Below are 19,316 nucleotides of genomic sequence, written 5' to 3'. Positions count from 1 at the left end.
AGGTGAAAAATACAAAATCCCTATTGAATATGAAATCGGAGAATTCACAATTTAATGACTTTAATAGAAATGGCAAATGCTAGAAAGTGATGATACACTTTACAAGGTGTGTTTTATGAAAGCTGAGAAATTTGTGTAAAGCTATTCAGGATGAATTTTTGGACACACTATCGGTTTTGGGACCAGACTGTTCGTCCATTCTCTTTTATACTCCCTATATCGCGTTCTTGAAATCTTTAGACTATAATATAAGTATATTAGCAAATATTTACAGCATTGTATGTTAATATATTAATTAAATAAAATGTAAAATATTATAATAATTACTTAAGTGTGTGAAATGCAACTATCTTACTTTAGCTATGGTGAAATCTATTTTACAAACTTGATGTATAAGATTAATTAGACTCAAAGTTCACGAGTAAAGTTTAGAAAGGTTGGTAATTCTTCGGATACCGGACCAATTTCAAGTTTTTGAAGTGTTTGCTGCAGTGCTCCCAGCCAAGAAGATCGAATAACTAATAAAAAAATAAATATTTAGGGTACCTTCCCACGGCGCCGGGCGAATTTGTTTCTGTGCGTGTTAATTCACCTGTGAACACGTTGAACAGGTGAAAATTTACACTTGTTTTGAACACCTCAACCCAAACGAATTAGTGCACAGTCATGGTTTCATCCAGTTCTGTGTAAACGTTGGCACCGGTTCGCTGAATGCATTAGCAGACAGCATTGTTTATTAATTTTAGATTTGGTATAAAAAATAAAATAAAAGAAAAGAACAGATTTGGAGATAAAAATTACGTCTTAGAGAATTCCCAATTAAACAACACCAGCCAAAGAATGGGCCATGTTACGGTGATTGAGAAAAAAACACTATCCGGTGAATAGAGCTATCCAACTTTCGGCACCATGTGTCCAGCAACTGATTATATATCGCTTCTAGTCTTTATAAAAAGTCTGCATTATGACGTATAGTTTGCTGAGAAACTCGCACCTACACCAACGCACCTACATTTGCCCAAACAGGAATACGTTTTATCCGCATCTTTGCTTTTGAGGCGTCCGCCGAAAAATTTACGTTTATAACAGAATTTGTAATCATATATATACCTCAATTATTTTTTCAAATTGTTCCAAATTCATTGTTTTTTCTTCTCCTTCTTTCAAGAGACGTCTCAAAGCTCGACCATAGAATTCCATCACAAGATAATACGGTATAACGAAGGATGAGGCCTGTGGCATGAAATTAAGATGATTAAAAAATGCTGTAAGAAACAAATTTTGCAGAGATTATAGATGGGAGAGAACGTATAGGCGATCTCACTGTCTTTTGCGAAAGTCGATGTTGTCGAAAAGTCGAAAGACAATAATAACCATAAAAGGAGGTAAATTCAAGGAACATTTCAGGATAATGTAACCGAACACGTGACTATGAAGCAAAATGGATAAATGCTCGTTCTACAGAAATTACATTTTACAATGCCGCCAATGTGCATAAATTCCATTACCGAGGAAAAAAGACTGAACAATAAGTTGCTTATAACTTTTCTAGCGATCCGATTTGTCGTGAATATTTCCCATATCCATTCATATTTTACAGATTTACAAATTACAGGTTTTTGTATTTCGCAATTCCTCATTTTACTAACGTATACCTTTGTATCTGTTATTTCAATCCACTTGAGCAGATTTGTAAAAGTTTTCTTCAATAATTCTACCGGAAATAAAAGAAATTTTTCTTACGAGCTAGCCATTTTCTAAGCAGGAACTGGAACTAATTTACGCCTGCTCTAGTTTAAATGTGTATTTAATAAAACTGACCTTTCTTCTGCAGCTGTAAGAGAACACCTTCTGCGTCAGCATCTGGAGAGTAAATATATGTATAAGTATCCTACTCAATAACTGAAAAAAACTGGGTTACCTGCAAGTTGAGGATTGCTGAGGGTATTAAATCTAAGAGCTAAGCTAAAAAAAATTCTGCATGCATGGAAAACCTGGCAATTTCTTTCCCCATACAGATCTATAACATTTTCTATCGGTTGGTCTTATAAATATTCTTTCTGTGGCTATTAATTTACAAATATAAGGCTCACCCGCTTACGCTGAGCAATAAACAATCGATAGCTGGGGACTTGGGTGGGCTTTTAGAGACACGATTCTTGTCATATTGAAAAGTTGGGATGGTATTCGAAATCGACGGTTATGCTTGACTACGCTTATCGTTGGTTATCGTAATTGGGTTTGGCAATGACAGACATGCCATGCATGGTTAGGTTGGCCCACTAACATGCAGAGGAAGATCAGAGTGAGGTTATGGTTATTGGAATTATGTTATGGTTGCTGGGTTAGACTATAACAAATAAAGGTCATGAATGGGTTGGGCCACTAGAGAAAGAGATTGTGGTTGGGTTGGGTTGGGTAAGCCATGCATTTATATTCAAGACAGTATCTACTTCACAGTAATAACCTGAGTCATCGCCTCCAATAATTGGACCAGCTTCCTCCTGTTTTTCCACAATTGATGCCAATGCTTTCCCCTAAACAATAAAAAGTGTAAGTCGGTCTCTCTCTTTTACCTTTAACCAGCTTATCTCAGACTCACAAGCAGTTATTAGCACTTGCATTCCACTGACCTGTCTGATTAACGCTTCAACCAGTATCGCCTTGATTTTGTCCATTTCTCTACAATATACATTAAGGAGTTTTACATTTCGTTTTGAAAATGTGAAGCCAGTAATTATTACAACATCTTCTTACTTTCTCTTATTGACAGCGTCTGGTTCAGGATCATGTTTCATACCATAGTAACTAAGCAAGTCTCTTTCTCCAATCTGATGTAAACGATATAAAAATAGGTTAATTATCGGTCTACGTATAACAGAATTGCAAATAAAGTAGGTAGAGGATGTGGTGAAGTGCCTCAGAGAAAACGTTATATAAACTCATCTTCCACTGTATGTAGCGGTAGTGACTTCTGTTGTAACAGTCGTTCAATGTTGGCTCAATCAACAACATAGTTAATAGAAAACTTAAATTATACAATTCCGGTGATTACCTCCTTGATAATGGCATCCGCCAGGGTGACAATGTCGTCCAGCTTCAGCTCTCTGTCCTGAAAGAGAGAAAAGTTTCATTTGCGGCTTGCTAAAGTGGAAGGAAACAGAGGATGTATTCACAGATACACAAAGATAGGACGAGGTTTTTGTTTATGCAACCTTCACTAAGGGTTTGTCCATCAATAATTATACCTTGCTCTCATCCAACACTTTCAGTTGCGCCAAATCAAGTGCCATGTGTTCAGGGTGGGCTTGTTTCAATTCTTCATATAAACTAGAATCTTGAGCCCTGGGACAAAGGAAATCAAATATTCAGGCTTGATCTAACTAACTCCCCCCTACCCCACCCCCCCCCAAGTCTTACTGAAGCGTGAAAGACTGCGGGAAATGAATCATCAGTAAACAGCAAGATGAGGAAACCGCTTAGATATAATTTAACCTATAATTATAATATATCTCAGTGAGGTAAAAACCTACTTTGACAGCCACGAAATTTTAAGATCGCGCACAGCATCTGCTAGTTGTTTTGATACCTGTACCAAGATATTACAAGATTAGAGCCATCCTATAATTCAACTCAATATTTATGATTAACATGGTTTAAATAAAGCGGCTTCATAAACTTTAGCATGTGATACTTACATTGCTAGCCTCGGACGCTTGGTCATTATCGTCTGTGGTTCTGTCACTTCCAGCACTTTCTTTGCGTTCGTGATTGCCTTTTTTCACCGCCGATGACGAGAAAATATATTTAAATGGATAGGTTGACTGCAAAAAAATTAAGCAGTGAGTGTCTTTCATTGTCTGTACCCATTGTTGACGGGAAATTAGGTAAATATATGATCTACAAGCTAGTGTGTTGCGTCTACTAGACACAAAATAATGAATAGAACATATTTAAAACTGTGTTATCTTACCACATTCTTTTTATCAGTAGATTTAAGATAGGTGATAGTTCCAGACAAATAATGACCAGCCTTTACCCCTTTCATATACCTACAGGAGTCATCAACGAAATACTTCGTTCAAATGAAACTGAACAAAAGCGAATGGGGCTACAGTTGATCTTCAAAGGTAAAACTTAAAGTTCGTAAAGTTAAATTTTATTTTCCATTGTAAATAAATGAAACAACAAGTCATAAATGCAGAAACCAAAACTCACTTTTCATGTGGTAAATGTCCGATAAACAGTGGCATGAGAACTCCTGGGGTTAGCGTCTTAGCAGAAAACTTGCTGTTGGCGATCATGGCTGATGAACGACTAGCAAATATGTCCAAAGATAATGGCGATGGAAGCTTTTGTTCTAAAATTACTTCCATGTTTTTCAGGCGTTCTAACTTTTCTTTGCCTTCGTGGCGAACCTTAAAGATATATTAATAAGATAAGGCAAGTAGAACTACAAATTTCGTAGAAATCTAGATGTCAGAATCTAGAAGTATATAGGGCCTCATCCTGCCAGGATAGGGAAAGATTAATCTGGTTGCCATAATCACTGCATGGAAACGTATTCTTAAAGAAGGACCTAAGATGGTCTGTCTTGCAGAATAAAGTTTTTCTATGAAATCATTTCAGATTCATGCAGGATCCTTTATGGGACCTATAGGACCATCAAAACTTGCAGCCCAAGACGAATGTGGTTTTATGACTTGCATGTGTATACAGTATAGGTGACATAACCTTCATTTAGGAATCAAATGAAAACTAGGCTTGACCAGATTAATTATTTTGATTTACCTGAAGCTTGATAATGAATTCTCCCTTGTCCAACTTTACGTTGTACTATTAAAATTGAATAAGCTCTATAAGTGCATGGATGCATTAATTTCTATATAATTGCGGGCTGTTAGTTATAATTGCCACATAGACATTATAGGTTGTAGACGTTTTGACACAAGAGGCAAAAATAAATTTCTACCCTGTCAGAGAAAGCATCACCGACGCCAACCAGCATCTTGTTTGAATCATACAACATCCACATTTGACCTTCATATTCTGATTCATAGAGTAGATCACTCAGGAGGTACGCATTGATGAAAACATCTGCTGACTTACTCTGAGAAATGAAAGGAAAACAATAAATATTAGGCGCCGCCGTGCTACTTTGCATGCATGCATGGCTTCAATAAAGTTTAGGAATAGCGCTGTCAACCGGATAGTGAGGTCACTGAGGTGTAATAAAATGTTGAAAAGGTTCCTCAATTTAGGGATACTAAGATTTAATAATAGTTTTTAAGCGATTAAAAAAAACACTATCCAGTGAATAGCGTTTTCATGCATGTATAACCGGCCCCAGAATTTGAATGTAGGTTCGTTTTTGGGAAAGAACCAGGTAATAGTTGAGCCTGTTGTTTTCAACCATAGTGTTTTAACTAACAAGACTATTAAGCATTCTGCTAACACACCGGCATCGACATCAACATACCAAAGTAAAGTTGTATAATAGTTGAAGTTCATAGATATGTCTGCCATTGAGGAAAACATCACGTTCCCCGAGCGGATTGATTGAACTTTCACTGGGCCTAGAAATTAATATTCGTTCAAGATTTGAAATGATTCCAATATCAAAGAAACAACTAATATATACTTATTACTTTTGAAGCTGTGTGATCATGCAGCTAATCTGCATGTAAATGTCAGGTCCCAATCCCCCATTACATGCATGATTACAGTCATATGATCACTTGAATCGAGAATAGATAGAAATATATATGACGAATATGGACATGTGTTGCTTCCAGGATCGGTGGAGAACTCGTACGTAAGAGCAACGGACTTCAATTTACCTCAAAGGTTGACAATAGGAATTCAAATTAACAACAGGAGAGATTTCTGCAGCTGCCATAGCACAGCGAACGTCTATACGTTGGATCTCTTGAGAACTATGCTGTAGAAGTATAAAAATTGAAGTTGAAACTAATCCTTGGGAGAAGCATAAATCACAATTCATTATATTGTTTAGTATCGACCACTAAATTACCATTGTGACATTTTTTAGACTTGGTTCCAGTCCATAAAAGGACAGTGAAGCGTTGATCACTGATTCCTGACTGTTGGCCCACCAGTTGGCAATACAAACTTCCAACGTCACTCCAGACTACATGTATTTTTATCAAAAAATTGTTATTACTATAGTCATTACTATACACTTTTGTTATTATCATGTTATTGCTATAAAAATATACATATGCATATAAATAGACTCGTGCAGCCTAACATTAAGTCCACAGACATAGATATGAAAATGAAATGATGTTAGTTTATGTATACCTGAACAGCAAACTTGTGAGTGACATTTGAGTTTGCGCTGAGCTCCATGAAACGACTGAACATGTGAGATTTGAAAGATTTTAGTGGAAGAATTTGAACAGCATGAATCTTAAATTTTGAACCTTTCTCGCTGCTCGATGAAGACACGGTTAGTTCTAAAATGGCAAATAAAAATGATATCGGTGAAAATTTTCTGAATTGATTCGCATATATAAAATAAGTATGCGATCATGATTTTTGCAAAATGACAATAATTTCGAATTAAAATACCTGCCCAGGTAGCTCCTGCAGGTACAGTAAAGAACGTTCTGTGTACATCACCAGGTTTGAATCTGATATCTTTACCAGTCCAAGCAACTTGACTATCTTCAGCTATTCTACATTCATTCATTAGCAAACACTGATTTAGTCACAATTTATAACCAGTTTTTCACGCATAAATAATGAAAAATCATGTCACTAGTTTTTACTATGGAACAATTAGATTAATCGCTCTTGATTTCTAAGATATGATAACTGATTCAAGCTTCTTCCCTGTTAAATATCACCCTCAAGCTCATAATCTAGTTGTTCAGATAATTTTCAGAAGATTATGCTGTTTAGGTATATATACTCATGTTTTGCATAAAACATTGTTGTGACTTTGATGATAGGAAAAAAAGTGGTAAACACACCCAAGTGAACGAATGACTGTCAGTGCATGGACTGGCCTTCAGGTTTTCAGTAAGAAAATTTTAACAAAATTTTTAACATTCTAAATAAAATCCTTACTTTCATTAGCCGAATTGATACGAAATAGTATATAATATCTAAAACAGAGGTTGGTCAAAAATAACAAGATGAATATTAATAAACTTACTTAGTCGGGATAATGACAGAAACTGGAACTTTAAATAATGGTTCGCGCTCAAGACTTTGACTATCATAACCCTTAACCTGGATAAATAATCAAAACGGTGGATCATACATTGAAACATAACTGGCCTATATTATTAGTTAAGAACCTTAATTTCCACAATATTATTAAAAGGACATTTTACAGTCCTAAAGATTAAAATATATTTGGTTCCCAGTTTGTGAACTTCGAGGTTACAATTGTTTACTGTTACGAAATCATATAGGTTCTGTTTCAAAACAGCGAGAGAAAAAATACTAAAAAGGAACAAACCTCAGCGTAATAGTGACCAGGTGCCAGTCCTGTTGGGTTGATATTTACTGTAAATGATCGTTCTAGAAAAACAATATAGAAAATTAAGTGAAAAGGAAAGATTAATGACTTACAGTACATAACGTAGATGTTTATTCTAGAAAAACCAACCTTGATTCATAAGAACCAATGCTGTGGGACATACCAACCATGATGCTGTACTAACCAAACTTATTCGTAAGGTCAGGCTTATTCTCACTTCGTTTTCTAATAAATAATAAATGCAGTTATCGTGTGTTGTAACCGGCACATGGACATGGTACGTGGCATGCATGTCACAATAATCATGCCAAGTTTCAAGCATCTCTCGATCGTTTCAACAAAATACATCTTTATTTCATAGTCCCCCATGGCCAAGAGTTTTTCCCTATGGATTAGTCGTGCATGTGGTATTCATATATAAAGGTAGGAAACAGTTTCTTTTACTACAACTTTTGGTTACAGTGTTTCCTATTGTTTCAAGGACTAGCTCACGGCGGGTCATTATAATAAGCAAAACTTGCTCTCTTCTTCCAACTGAGGTCTTACCGACATGATCCATGTACTTTGGTTCAATTGACACACTTCTGTTGGTTGCTTTCAATGATTCATGATATTCACGTAAATAAATGCCGCGACTACCATTCCCACAATCCACCTACGCAAAACAAAAGGTGGAACATACTTTAAGCTTCTTCACGTCACGTTTTTATTTCTTTTATAATACAAAAAATACTAAAAACAAGTTCATGACTCATATGAAATCTATGTGTTCTTTAAGCCTTCTTTGTCAGATTTGCTAATGACAAGTCTTGCAGAAACTTATGCAGAAACCATGACCATGCAGAAACTTGGGAATTTAATTGGGAAACTTATGATTTTATTGCACATCATTTAATGAAGAATAATTCTGGTCGGTTAATAATTATTCTTGATTGTTCCTCGTATGAAGTTGGATTACATACACGATACACTTTATCGAAATGAACACCATAAACTCATTATAATAATATACCTTGTATCTCAGTTCTCTATCTGGTACATTACTATTTAGGAGTGCCAAATCAAATGCCTTGTCTACCTGTATTGAAGAGAAAAACTATTTTTTAAATAAAGTTTTTTTAAATACAATCTCGCTCCAGGGATGGCTTAGGATTGAACACCACCAGTCCCTTTCTGTTTCCCTGCTCTCAGCGGTGCCAAGCGTAGTTCAGGACTTAGTTTAGCACCATTTTTTGTTTACAATCTTTGTGAAAGACCGGTAAGACCCCAGAGCTCATTACTTCTAGCTTAATAATAACTAGATCATAGGACGACTAGAAACACATACTTGCACTAATCCGTGGCCAATCGTAAAACGATCGATTCCTAAATTGAAATTGAATGGTGGTATATGAAGAAGTCAAAATTGTTTGCTATTTTCATGATATTAAAAAAGAAACCCAACATCTCTGCCGCAGCTTGGGTTACTTACCATTGACAAAGGATCCGGTATTTTCCAAACACCTTCTTATGCTAAAGAATGGCATATCAACAGTTCAAATCAAACGACTAAAGATATTTTGAGCTGTTAGCCATATCGTACCGCTTACTACTGTTTGACGATGGTCTCTCCAAATTAAAATGGTTTAACGCATTCTTTAAAACGTATAAGTACAGTAATTACCTGTGTGGTGAGTACGAAACAGTTTTTTGTTTTAACCCAGACAGCAACAATGCTAAAAACATATGACAAATATAAATCACTCAACTTCAGGTGAGACAGACTCTGATGATTTTGTCTGTAGCATACATGATGAAATTTATGATTTTCAAATTACTGGTATATAGCTTTTTACAAAATTTCAATAAACAAAATACACTTTATTTATATTCTGTTGAAACAATGTTTATGTATAATATGCGATAAATACGCCATACTTACCAATTGCTCCACAAGCATTAGGAGATGCCATTGATGTTCCATTCATGAGTTGAGAACCACTTAGTGTCCAGTTTGGTACAGATGCAATTGCTCCTCCAGGGGCACTTATGCTTACTCCAAGAGACCCATCAGTCCTGTACCATAACAACAGAATGAATTAGCAAATATACAAACTATATATACACATGAGTACATGTATTTCCTGTAGGCATTGCTATATACTAGTAACGTAAAATTTTCGTTGTATCACGGTCTAGGGAAATGGGTTTATCGGTGCTCAATTATGTAGAAACTTACGAAGGGCCTCTGGAAGACCAGGTATACTGCATTCCTGGCATTCTTTGCAGCAATGAATATTCAGTTTCCATCATGTCAGGTGAAACATAAGCACCAACACCTACACAACCATGAATAACCGAAATTGTTTGACATGGATAAAAAAATTTAGGCTTTAGGCTTATGTCATTATTCAATGAATAAATATATCGTTGACATATCCATAATGTTGTGCGTTTAAAGTTTTCTCTGACGTCATGCCTTGAGGCTGCAGACACTCAATCATTCCCCGCTAGCTAATCATACCTATAACTGACGAAGCCACACCCCCAGGAGCACTGACAGTGGATAAGGCTGGACCATTGTTGCCAGCACTGGATACAAATATTATCCCATGTTTATCCACAATTTCATTCATACGGTTTATCACACAGCTGCATGGAAATACAAGTTTAGGCAATCAATAAAATTGAATATTCTTCATATTTTAATACTGCGGGACAAACACTTGCATTACAAAAACATAAAAATTTGACATTAATTAAATAATTTACTAGAAATTCCAACAGATATAACCAATGCGAGGATTTTAAATATGGACTGCCTTTAATGGTCCATTTATATCAACAGTAAAAGCTTACCCAGAATCAGTCCAATGAGCTGCTTCGCCATAACTCATGTTTATCAAATCGCATCTATTTTTCACAGCCTCGATGAGCTAGACAAAGTTCGTATATGTAATATTGTTATGCTGATGCACCACAATAAGAGAATGCACATACAGTCAACTATCACAATTACAGTCGACTTTGCAGAAGAACTAGCCCTGAGAAATATCCCATATTGCATGAGAGAATTATAATATACGATATGTCTAAGTTTACTTACTCCTCGTATCATGGAAGATGCAGTTTCCATTGAACCCAGCCTTGTATCCCCAATTTTTATGGATAAAATCTAAAATATAACAGTATCATAGTTGGCATAGTGGACTGGAGCACAGGCTAATTTCATGTAGCCTCGTAATGGCTCTGTACCTGAGCTCCAGGTGCGATCCCATTGCATTCTGGTTTATCTGGGAAATATCCTCCAGCAATACAAGCAACGTGGGTACCATGTGAACCTAAAGAAATAATGACGATAAACTTTCTTAATCTAAAGAAATCTTCATGTCTTTACCAATTTAAGAATTCTCACAAACCTGAGTCAGTAACAACACTCAGGATGTTTCCGCTCTCATAAACATTGACTGAATAGTTCATCATATCTAAAAATCACATCAAATACTGGTTAGTAGAATGTGGTCTGGGTATTCGTCATGACGAAACATTTCCAACATTCGTAGCTACTGTACTGAACCTTTTGTTCCAAATGTCCCAAATTCTCCTGACACGCGAAAGGGTTTGAGTAGTTGACAATTTTCTAAATCTCCGGTTTCTGATGTGTCAATGCACACTCTTCAGTAGAATAATGAACGGAACGTATTAGTAAATATATCGAGGTTTTTTTACCCGTATTTTAATGACTTTAATCACAAAAATGTTTAAGTTCATTACCGCCAATTTGTCCCATCATTAAAAACAATACAATCAAATACAGGTCCAACACTTTCATAATTCTTTTCTAACAAATCTAGAACTTCAACTCGAGCCAGGCTTTCTTCTTTTTCATCCTGGAAAAGCGCGTTTAATATAACATTTACCACAAGGCGTTAAAACTGCATTGTCCTTAAGTCATGTACTGTACTGTATTGTCCAATATAAGTTTTCTATAAAATCTTAGCCTGAAAAGTTACACTCAGTTGAGTTTATAGGAAATGCAAAAATATAATGGCATAATGCATGTCTATGAATACCTTTTCTTTCTGATTTCCTGGAACATTAGCGGGAACAGTCGCCGTAACAGTGGCGATTAACGTTCGATGTTCTGGATCCCATACTTCCTCTTTCTCTTGTTTCTAAAGATCAGACGTCTCATTTTAAAACCCGCAGTGGTCATGGGGGTTTATCGTGGCATGCAATAAAAAAGTACGATACATGCACATATCAGAAGGTTCCTTAGATGTTGCTTCAACAAATAAAACATTAAACTATTTTGGCTTTATATAAAAACCATATTCCTTGAGTTAGACAGTAGTTTGTTTTTTAAACAAATAATGTATTTGAATGTGTGAAATGTTAAAACCGACTGGCTAAATTGATAATTAAGCAGCGTGTTAAATTGCGATGAATTTAGATTTATAAGAAATTGAAAAAATTGAAAACCTTTATTCTGTCTTTTAGCAGTTTTGGGAATAAACTAAAAGCGCTTTTTACTCCAACGTGATAATCACTAGACGGATTGTTCCAATCGTCTGGAATCTAAATAGCATAATAAAATTTATATAGAAAGCATAAATTTAACTAGTAATAACACTTTAATTACTTCTTAGTATATTGTAAAGTACTAAAAATATTGAAAAAATTGCCATTGTTATCGACAGAAAATACCCTTAATTTTCTTCCAGTGAGTCCAGTAATGAATCCCTCTTCCGCTTGGACGACTGTGGAAGTGTCAACATCTCCGCTGCCAGTACAGTCAATAAGATCAACTATCTTTCGTTTTCCATCAGTCGTTGTCTATAAAGATAAACATTTATCCTGCATGACTGTTGTGGTGTTCTGGTGAATATATTCGTGTGCTGTCACTCTGAGTGATAGCAACTGCACAAGCCAAAACTTCTCGACTGCTCTTAGAATCAAACCGAAACTTTAGCTTTTCTAGTCCAACCACAATCTGTGCCAAAAACGCAAGTTCTCGAAACAACTGATCTTGAAGTTATTTAGGTACTAGGATATTGGACCAGAAAACTAAAAGTAGCCGATTGGATTTCCATCTGAAGTATTCTCACCTAGTTGCTGAGTTGCTTTCCTGGAAATTTATTTAATCCCCCAAAAATATGAAGCAACACGACGAATATCCACGGAACAGGATTATTTCAAATTTTAGATTAAACGTTGCTTTGGAGAAAACCTGAACTTATCCTTATTTTAAGTTACACGATTAATAATTGCGTGATATCAGGGGCGTAGGCTACATGCATGATGCATCACAAGTCACGGATATCAAACCCCGTTTCCCCCAGCATTTTTAAGAAAATCCACCAGGCAATCTTCAGCTCTGCATTTGAGGACAAAAATATGTAGCAAAAAGGAACAAGCCAAAGAAGAATAAAAACAACTACGAAAACTGTATATCATATCAGAATTTTTATAACAAACAAATCACATATCTGCCCACAAAAATATTTAAAATCACGCGAAAGAAGCGGTGAAAACACGAATAACAGTTTCTAGCTCACGTGTCACGCGAAGATATACGTGTCACGCGAAGATATACGTGTCACGCGAAGATATACGTGTCACGCGAAGATATACGCGTCACGAAACTACTCTTGTAGGACCCTCGTTAATATAGTCTAGGAATTTACCTGAAATAACCTAATAACAACTTTCTAAGGGTGGAAAACTGTAAATTCTGTTAACATTAATAACAGGTTTTGTCCCAAGTACTGCCTTGTTTACTGTTCATAAGGAGCTACAGAACTTTGTAGATGTTTGGATTCACAAGTCACAACATATTTATTCAACAGGTGGCACTTTTTACTTTCCCTTTGCTTTTTGTTGACATAAAAAACAACTATTTCAACTAATTTGTTAAACAAGAATAATATTCAAGTACATGTCACAGACCAAATGCATCTTTTGCAACGATCCAAATTTCAATTGTCTATAACAACACACAATTGAATAAACAACATTATTTATCAATTGTTCTTGTTGTTTCAATATTAGCTTCGAGGTATTTGCAGGTGTCCATTTGTATATCCTATGATAACTATTAAGGATCTTCAGGTAAAAAATTATAAACTCTTAACAACATTTTGCATAGTTAAATCGAAGTTAGCTCAGAATGGCATGATTCTGATTGGGTAGTTCTTTTACTGACTATATATAGTTAAAGTTAACTACCGTTTTATATAACTGGGCCTGAAAATGATAGAATGTTCTGTGCAAGTAAGCAGCAATCCTTTTTCAGACGAAGAGTGGCTGTGATGGAGGCTAGAAGCATACTGTGGTTGAGGCATGCACACAAGACAATTAGGTTATTATTGTTTAATTTCCACTAGGCCCTCTTTTCAGAATTGTGTGGAAAAACACTTGTTTGTAAGTAATATGCCTACAAATATGACATTAACTTTAGCACCAATTACACTAATAAAATTTGCACCTGCAACTCCAAATAGGCCTTAATTTTTACAGTACTAAGATTATATTCTAAGAAAATTCAAGTTTTGTATTGTAATACATTACAAAAAGGGTACAATCAACCTAATAAAAAAATACAATAGTTATTCTGAAGCAATTTTAAAAACAGAAGACTGAAACGCAGCATTCAGGGGTATATTGCAATGAATAAATAATTAGCATCTGACACCTGTTGAAGGTGTAACTAACAGTCTGAAACATTACCCTTTTATATAAGATCTAATTTTGCCTAACAAGCTACCAATTGTTAGTAGTTGTCACTTAGACATTATAAGTTGCTATTTGTGTAAATTGTTACATATTTTACGAGCTAACATATATTATGCTGAAGCAATATAATTACAAGAACAGGGTGATAATGTACAATTACAAACCTTCAATCCGGGCGCCCCTGGGTCTACACCCGTATCAAAAATTGCAACGAGGACTCCTCTGCCATCATAGTTTGGATACATGGTTAAAAACCTCTCTGCACCTGTTTCCCGCTTGGGGAGAATGCCTTGCACAGGAAAGTCACTCGTCGGATCGTCCGCCATCTTGATCAACATGTGACAAATGTTGAAGTTTTGTGAATGGCGTGTGCGTTATATAAATTATAGCGTCTCGTATAAATTATGCATGATGGCAAAATTGTGCACGTCAGCAAATGCAAATTATGTTAACCGCCCGTGCAGCGCTTTTGGCAAAAATTTGCGCAAACCCTAGACTGAAAAAATGAATACTTGGTCTAGCTTGGCCCCCACCCCAATGTAACAAGTACTGATCCAAGTGAAAATATATTCGTTTTCTAATCGTCTCTTTGGCCTAACATTTTTTGCGAACAGCAAAGCTCGGTTTACAACAAGGTTGTCATAGTGAAAACAAATTGGAGAATTGGTGGATTATTTTACACAAACCACAAACATTGAAGAGGCTTTCACTCTACCAATTGAGGCGGAGTTGACCTTTCGTTACTACCTAACACATTATAACATTATATAATTTAGCATCACATTCGGTCTCATCTTGTGGTCAATTTTTCACTAAATGCTGTTCACAAACACGAGTTCGCCATGGAGAAACTAACCCCGCATTACTAATAGTGGCGTGCAAGATTCTTCATAGGTTTGCTGACTCCTTCATGCCGCTTAACAATTCATGATTGTGGTTGGTCTGAAAAATGCCATAAAAGGGCATAATTTGAATGAAAATAGCAACGGGGAAATAAAATGAAATAAAATAAAATAAATTCGTTTTGATTACAACCAGCAGTGGAATTGCCGTTTGTAATGCAAACGTACATGTTTTTTTATCATTTATTCATAATCCGCGTGCACGAAATTACGATAGCCGTTGTAAAACTGGCGGTTTTTGAGTAAAATTTCCCATTCAACGGCTAACCGCCTACGGGTACGCCCGCTCTGTTTGGTGGCCCCAAACTGTCTGGAATTGGCATATTGAAATTTTCACCGCAGTGGAGTAGTAAATGTCTGTTGAGAAGGGAAGTCCTCCTTGCTGACCTCTTTTAATATCACTGTTAGAAACGTCTCTGTCAGTCCATATAAAATTTTAAGCAAGGAGGGGATTCGTTTACGCATTGTATATATATTTTTCAAACTGATTATAAAAAAAACGTACATGCAAAGATCACGCTTGCAGGATTTTATATACTGATTTTAAAATTCTTTTAGAAGTGTATGCCTTTAACAGTGTTTTGCTTAACCTTAGCTACGCTAAAGACACAGGGTTTTCAAAGTACAATCAAAGCTATATGATTAAAGAACTGTTATATGCCTGGATCAAGATCCATTTCAGTTGAATTAGTGTCAAATGCATGCAGTTTCATAATTCATCACAGCTCTCGTCAGTACTAATCTTATTCATGCACTATTGTGTATATAATCGATAAGGTTTTAATCCTGCTTTAAAAATAATATAAGTGATTATGACAGAATTGATTGGACTTCAAAGGTGTTTGGGTTTAGCTATACCCGGACTTGCATAATCTCGGCTTTGAACGAATCAAAAGGTGACGAAGTATATACAGAATATCGCCACGTTCTTCTTCACTCTTCAGTTGTGTTTCCGTGGAAACAGTTATATATATGCATGACCTTGTTAGGCTTCCTACGCTAAGTGCATGTGTAAAGGAAAAACTTGGCATCACCTCAAAAGCCGTGTAAGAGTGCATCAAAAGTAAAGCGCTGTGGCTGGTCTGTAGTGGTTAGATTGACCGCCACAGCAGCTTGAGTCAAACATATCTGCAGGTAATGCTTATAAAAACAATTATAGGAATGATACACATAAGTCTCTCACGATCTATACCGGTTTACAGCTCAGGGTTAAAGCAAAAATGGCTTGAGAATACCCGTCTAAAAAGCTAAAAGAAAGCTAAAACCGTTACTATAGAACCATATATAAGGCTCTCTCTATATATATATATAGCTATGAGCCTATATATACGTGCTGTAGATACAACTACCGACCTGCGTGTATATACGCCATGCAAATAACATGCAGATGCAAAAATGATAATAATTTGACTTTTTTTTCATTTTACATTTTACATCAAGCTCTTTTCTATATACTATCTTAGTCTTAGATCTGTTTGGTAGCAACGTCTTTACTAGAAGAACATGTTTGTTTGGGAGAAACATTGTATGCTCTCATTGACATTGGTTTTATACCCCAGTTACACAGGATCATAATGAATGACTTCCTGTATTGATCTAAACGCCAGGCATAGACAAAGGGATTGACCAAAAAATTTAAAAATTTGACAGGAAAGAAATATCTCAAAAAAATGTTAATTTCTGGATGTGGTCGATCACTAAACAGCAGATACCCATAGTGTATTTGAGTCCCAAGATTGTATGGAATAAACGTTATAAATAGGATCAGAACTAAAATTGAAACAGCGATTAACAACTGTGTTTCAAGAGCGGCTTTCGGTTTGGTAAATTTTGCCGACTTTTGTTTACAAGTTTCATTGTTGGCTTCTTCGTCGTTTGGTCTCTGCCTAAATTGACGTACTTTTTCTACCGCACACGTTTGACGTTGTGTTCGTCTAAAATAGTGAAGCAACATGATATAAAGGACCACGATAAGAAGCAGAAAAACCTCCATCAAGCAACTGATGACAAACGGCATGATTCTTGGTAGAAAGTGTATTGAGGTAGCAACACCAGTAGATGAGATCCAAACTCCAATGCAAAAATATTGGGTTAGTCGTTTCGTACAGATCGTACCAGATGTGAAGGGGTAGAGAATTGCCAACCATCTCTCAATACACATTCCAAATATTGTGAGAACGGATATTAATACAGTTGCCCAGAAGATGTACCATAATCCAATATGGTACATGTTTAGAGGGTGTAGGAAACCATAAAGCACTCCATTGATTGCTGTTAGAAAGTCAGAAATCGCCAAACATACGACTAAGTAAGATATCTTCGTGCGGAATGCTTTTAAAGGATCTTTGTACATTACGTACAACAAAAACAAGTTTGAGAAAACTGATAAAATTCCTGTTATAATTATGACGACATTTTCTGGGTGTACATAATCATCATGGTTATATGATTCGCCATTTGTTATTGATGGAGTTGTTAAATTTCTAGTTATACGAGCAAACATATCAGTTGAGGCCATCTTGATAGAATGATGGTGGTCTTCCGCCGCCTATTATCCTATACTTATACTGAAATGCACGCAGGAAAATCTTTCTACAAATTACAAAGATTCTTTATATTTCAAACTAAAATTAGCTAAAGATGTATTTTTGGGCAGTCATATTCCGTTTTACAAGGATCTCGCTGCTACATTAAAAAAATTAACATTCCTTATCTCCATCGCCAGCTAACATTACATACATTTGTTATGTAATTCTGTCTATATAATATAGATGCTGATTATTTTACCCTCAACTAAATTTCAGATAATAAAGATCCTCTGATGATGATACTGATGGTAAGTTTAGTACATATATTACAGTTTCGAACCTGCCCTGACAATTAAAGAACTATACCCAACCGGTAATCATTTACTTGCTTTGAGATGTTGAAACGGAAAGTGCTTAGTTTAAACGGAAAAAGCCAAAAAGGAGATTACATTTTCTGCCACAATGATTCTGTAGACTTCTAACTCATAGTATATCTCATCTAATCATAGGTTATAACCCTTAATCTACCATTTAGCACATGACATAGATAGAGTTATATGTTTATAAACTATATATTGCTGAAGTCGTGCATAACTAACACGGCGAACGAAGAAAATCAAAAATGTAATATTTTCGTGACACAGTCCAAAAGACATTTTAATTTATTGATTAACCGGACGTAATACTTTAATTCAGGAAATGTTGTGTTTATGGTGACGGAAAGAGCACGAAAGACCCTGGGTACGAGGTTGAAATCTGAGTTGTTAATACGCGTTATATCAGGTTCGTGTCGGTGAATGTCTGCAAGCATAGGTACATGAGGTGTAGTTCGTGAATGGTGTGGCTTCCCTTCGAAATTTAGTCCTAATTGACTCGAGTCCTTGGATCCACATGCACTGACCGCAATACATCTTCTAATAACAGTCGTGCAAAGGGCTGGTTTCAATTTAGGAAAAAGCAAAACTTACTGGGCTACTTGCATGTATAACTAAACAGTAAAAACGTGGTGGTAGAAATTGTTGCAAAATATTTTTTTTTCCCGTTTAGACCAGATAAAAATAATGAACTATGTAGGTGACTGGTTGATGATTAACTGACATTCAGGCCAACATGTTTTAATCTTCCGTTAAGTTTTACAAAATTTGTTTTATCGTATTGTGTTTGTTTTTCCCTTAAAGAGTAATGTCATGCAGATATACTCAGATTAAGTGGGATATATAATATAAGACTTGGAATGCGCGTGAAATATTATTTTACTAGCTACCGAAATATAACTAAATAAAGTAGATTTATAGCATTTTGTAATTTTGTTAAGGTTGCTTGCTGCATTCCCAACGAGTAGCTCTGTCGGCAAAACTAGGTTATATTCGGAGTCGGTAAATAATAGATAGCGCCACTGGCAGACTTGATGGCAACACCCAACAATTACGCCCATTTCGTCGATCAATGAACGCAAGCTTTGAAAATTGAACAGCCGGGACAGTACACGGCCCTGACAGAAAACGCCATTTTCTACACTTTTTGGTAGATTTTAATACACATTATACTGTTGTAGTATATTGAAAAAACACAGGGATCTTATTCCCTTTTGCATCCTATGCCACTGTATGATTCACTCATCGATAAGGCAGAGTTTGCAGTACAATTAAGTGACAGAAA

The 19,316-nt window shown here is 35.8% G+C and overlaps 1 protein-coding gene and 1 long non-coding RNA gene across 2 annotated transcripts; one reads left to right on the top strand and one right to left on the bottom strand.

The window, feature by feature from the left end:
• Positions 1-42: 42 nt before the first annotated feature.
• Positions 43-14,567, bottom strand: LOC114528232 (tripeptidyl-peptidase 2-like). The gene is made up of 41 exons (XM_028549856.1): positions 14,392-14,567; positions 12,200-12,328; positions 11,975-12,070; positions 11,566-11,667; positions 11,267-11,382; positions 11,070-11,167; positions 10,912-10,977; positions 10,748-10,833; positions 10,599-10,667; positions 10,352-10,428; positions 10,017-10,144; positions 9,732-9,831; positions 9,435-9,568; positions 9,177-9,228; positions 8,985-9,025; positions 8,841-8,878; positions 8,526-8,591; positions 8,060-8,168; positions 7,643-7,738; positions 7,493-7,554; positions 7,184-7,260; positions 6,595-6,701; positions 6,325-6,479; positions 6,035-6,151; positions 5,841-5,941; positions 5,480-5,576; positions 4,973-5,110; positions 4,792-4,836; positions 4,219-4,418; positions 3,974-4,052; positions 3,699-3,824; positions 3,534-3,589; positions 3,249-3,345; positions 3,056-3,112; positions 2,758-2,831; positions 2,634-2,682; positions 2,468-2,537; positions 1,822-1,863; positions 1,656-1,714; positions 1,111-1,233; positions 43-518 (listed from the first exon to the last, which is right to left on the bottom strand). Exons 1-41 carry the CDS (start codon positions 14,563-14,565, stop codon positions 429-431), a joined length of 3,798 nt encoding a protein of 1,265 aa, XP_028405657.1. The 5' UTR covers positions 14,566-14,567; the 3' UTR covers positions 43-428.
• A 1,584-nt stretch (positions 14,568-16,151) lies between these two features.
• On the top strand, positions 16,152-19,162 carry LOC114528084. Its single transcript, XR_003687467.1, has 3 exons — positions 16,152-16,263; positions 17,934-17,965; positions 18,354-19,162. It is a non-coding gene; the product is annotated as an uncharacterized LOC114528084 (long non-coding RNA).
• The last annotated feature ends 154 nt before the right edge of the window (positions 19,163-19,316 follow it).

This window comes from Dendronephthya gigantea, unplaced genomic scaffold, assembly GCF_004324835.1.
Source record: "Dendronephthya gigantea isolate DGI-Jeju-01 unplaced genomic scaffold, DenGig_1.0 000048F, whole genome shotgun sequence".
NCBI classification, from domain to species: domain Eukaryota; kingdom Metazoa; phylum Cnidaria; class Anthozoa; order Malacalcyonacea; family Nephtheidae; genus Dendronephthya; species Dendronephthya gigantea.
This window is presented reverse-complemented; position numbering and strand designations above follow the sequence as displayed.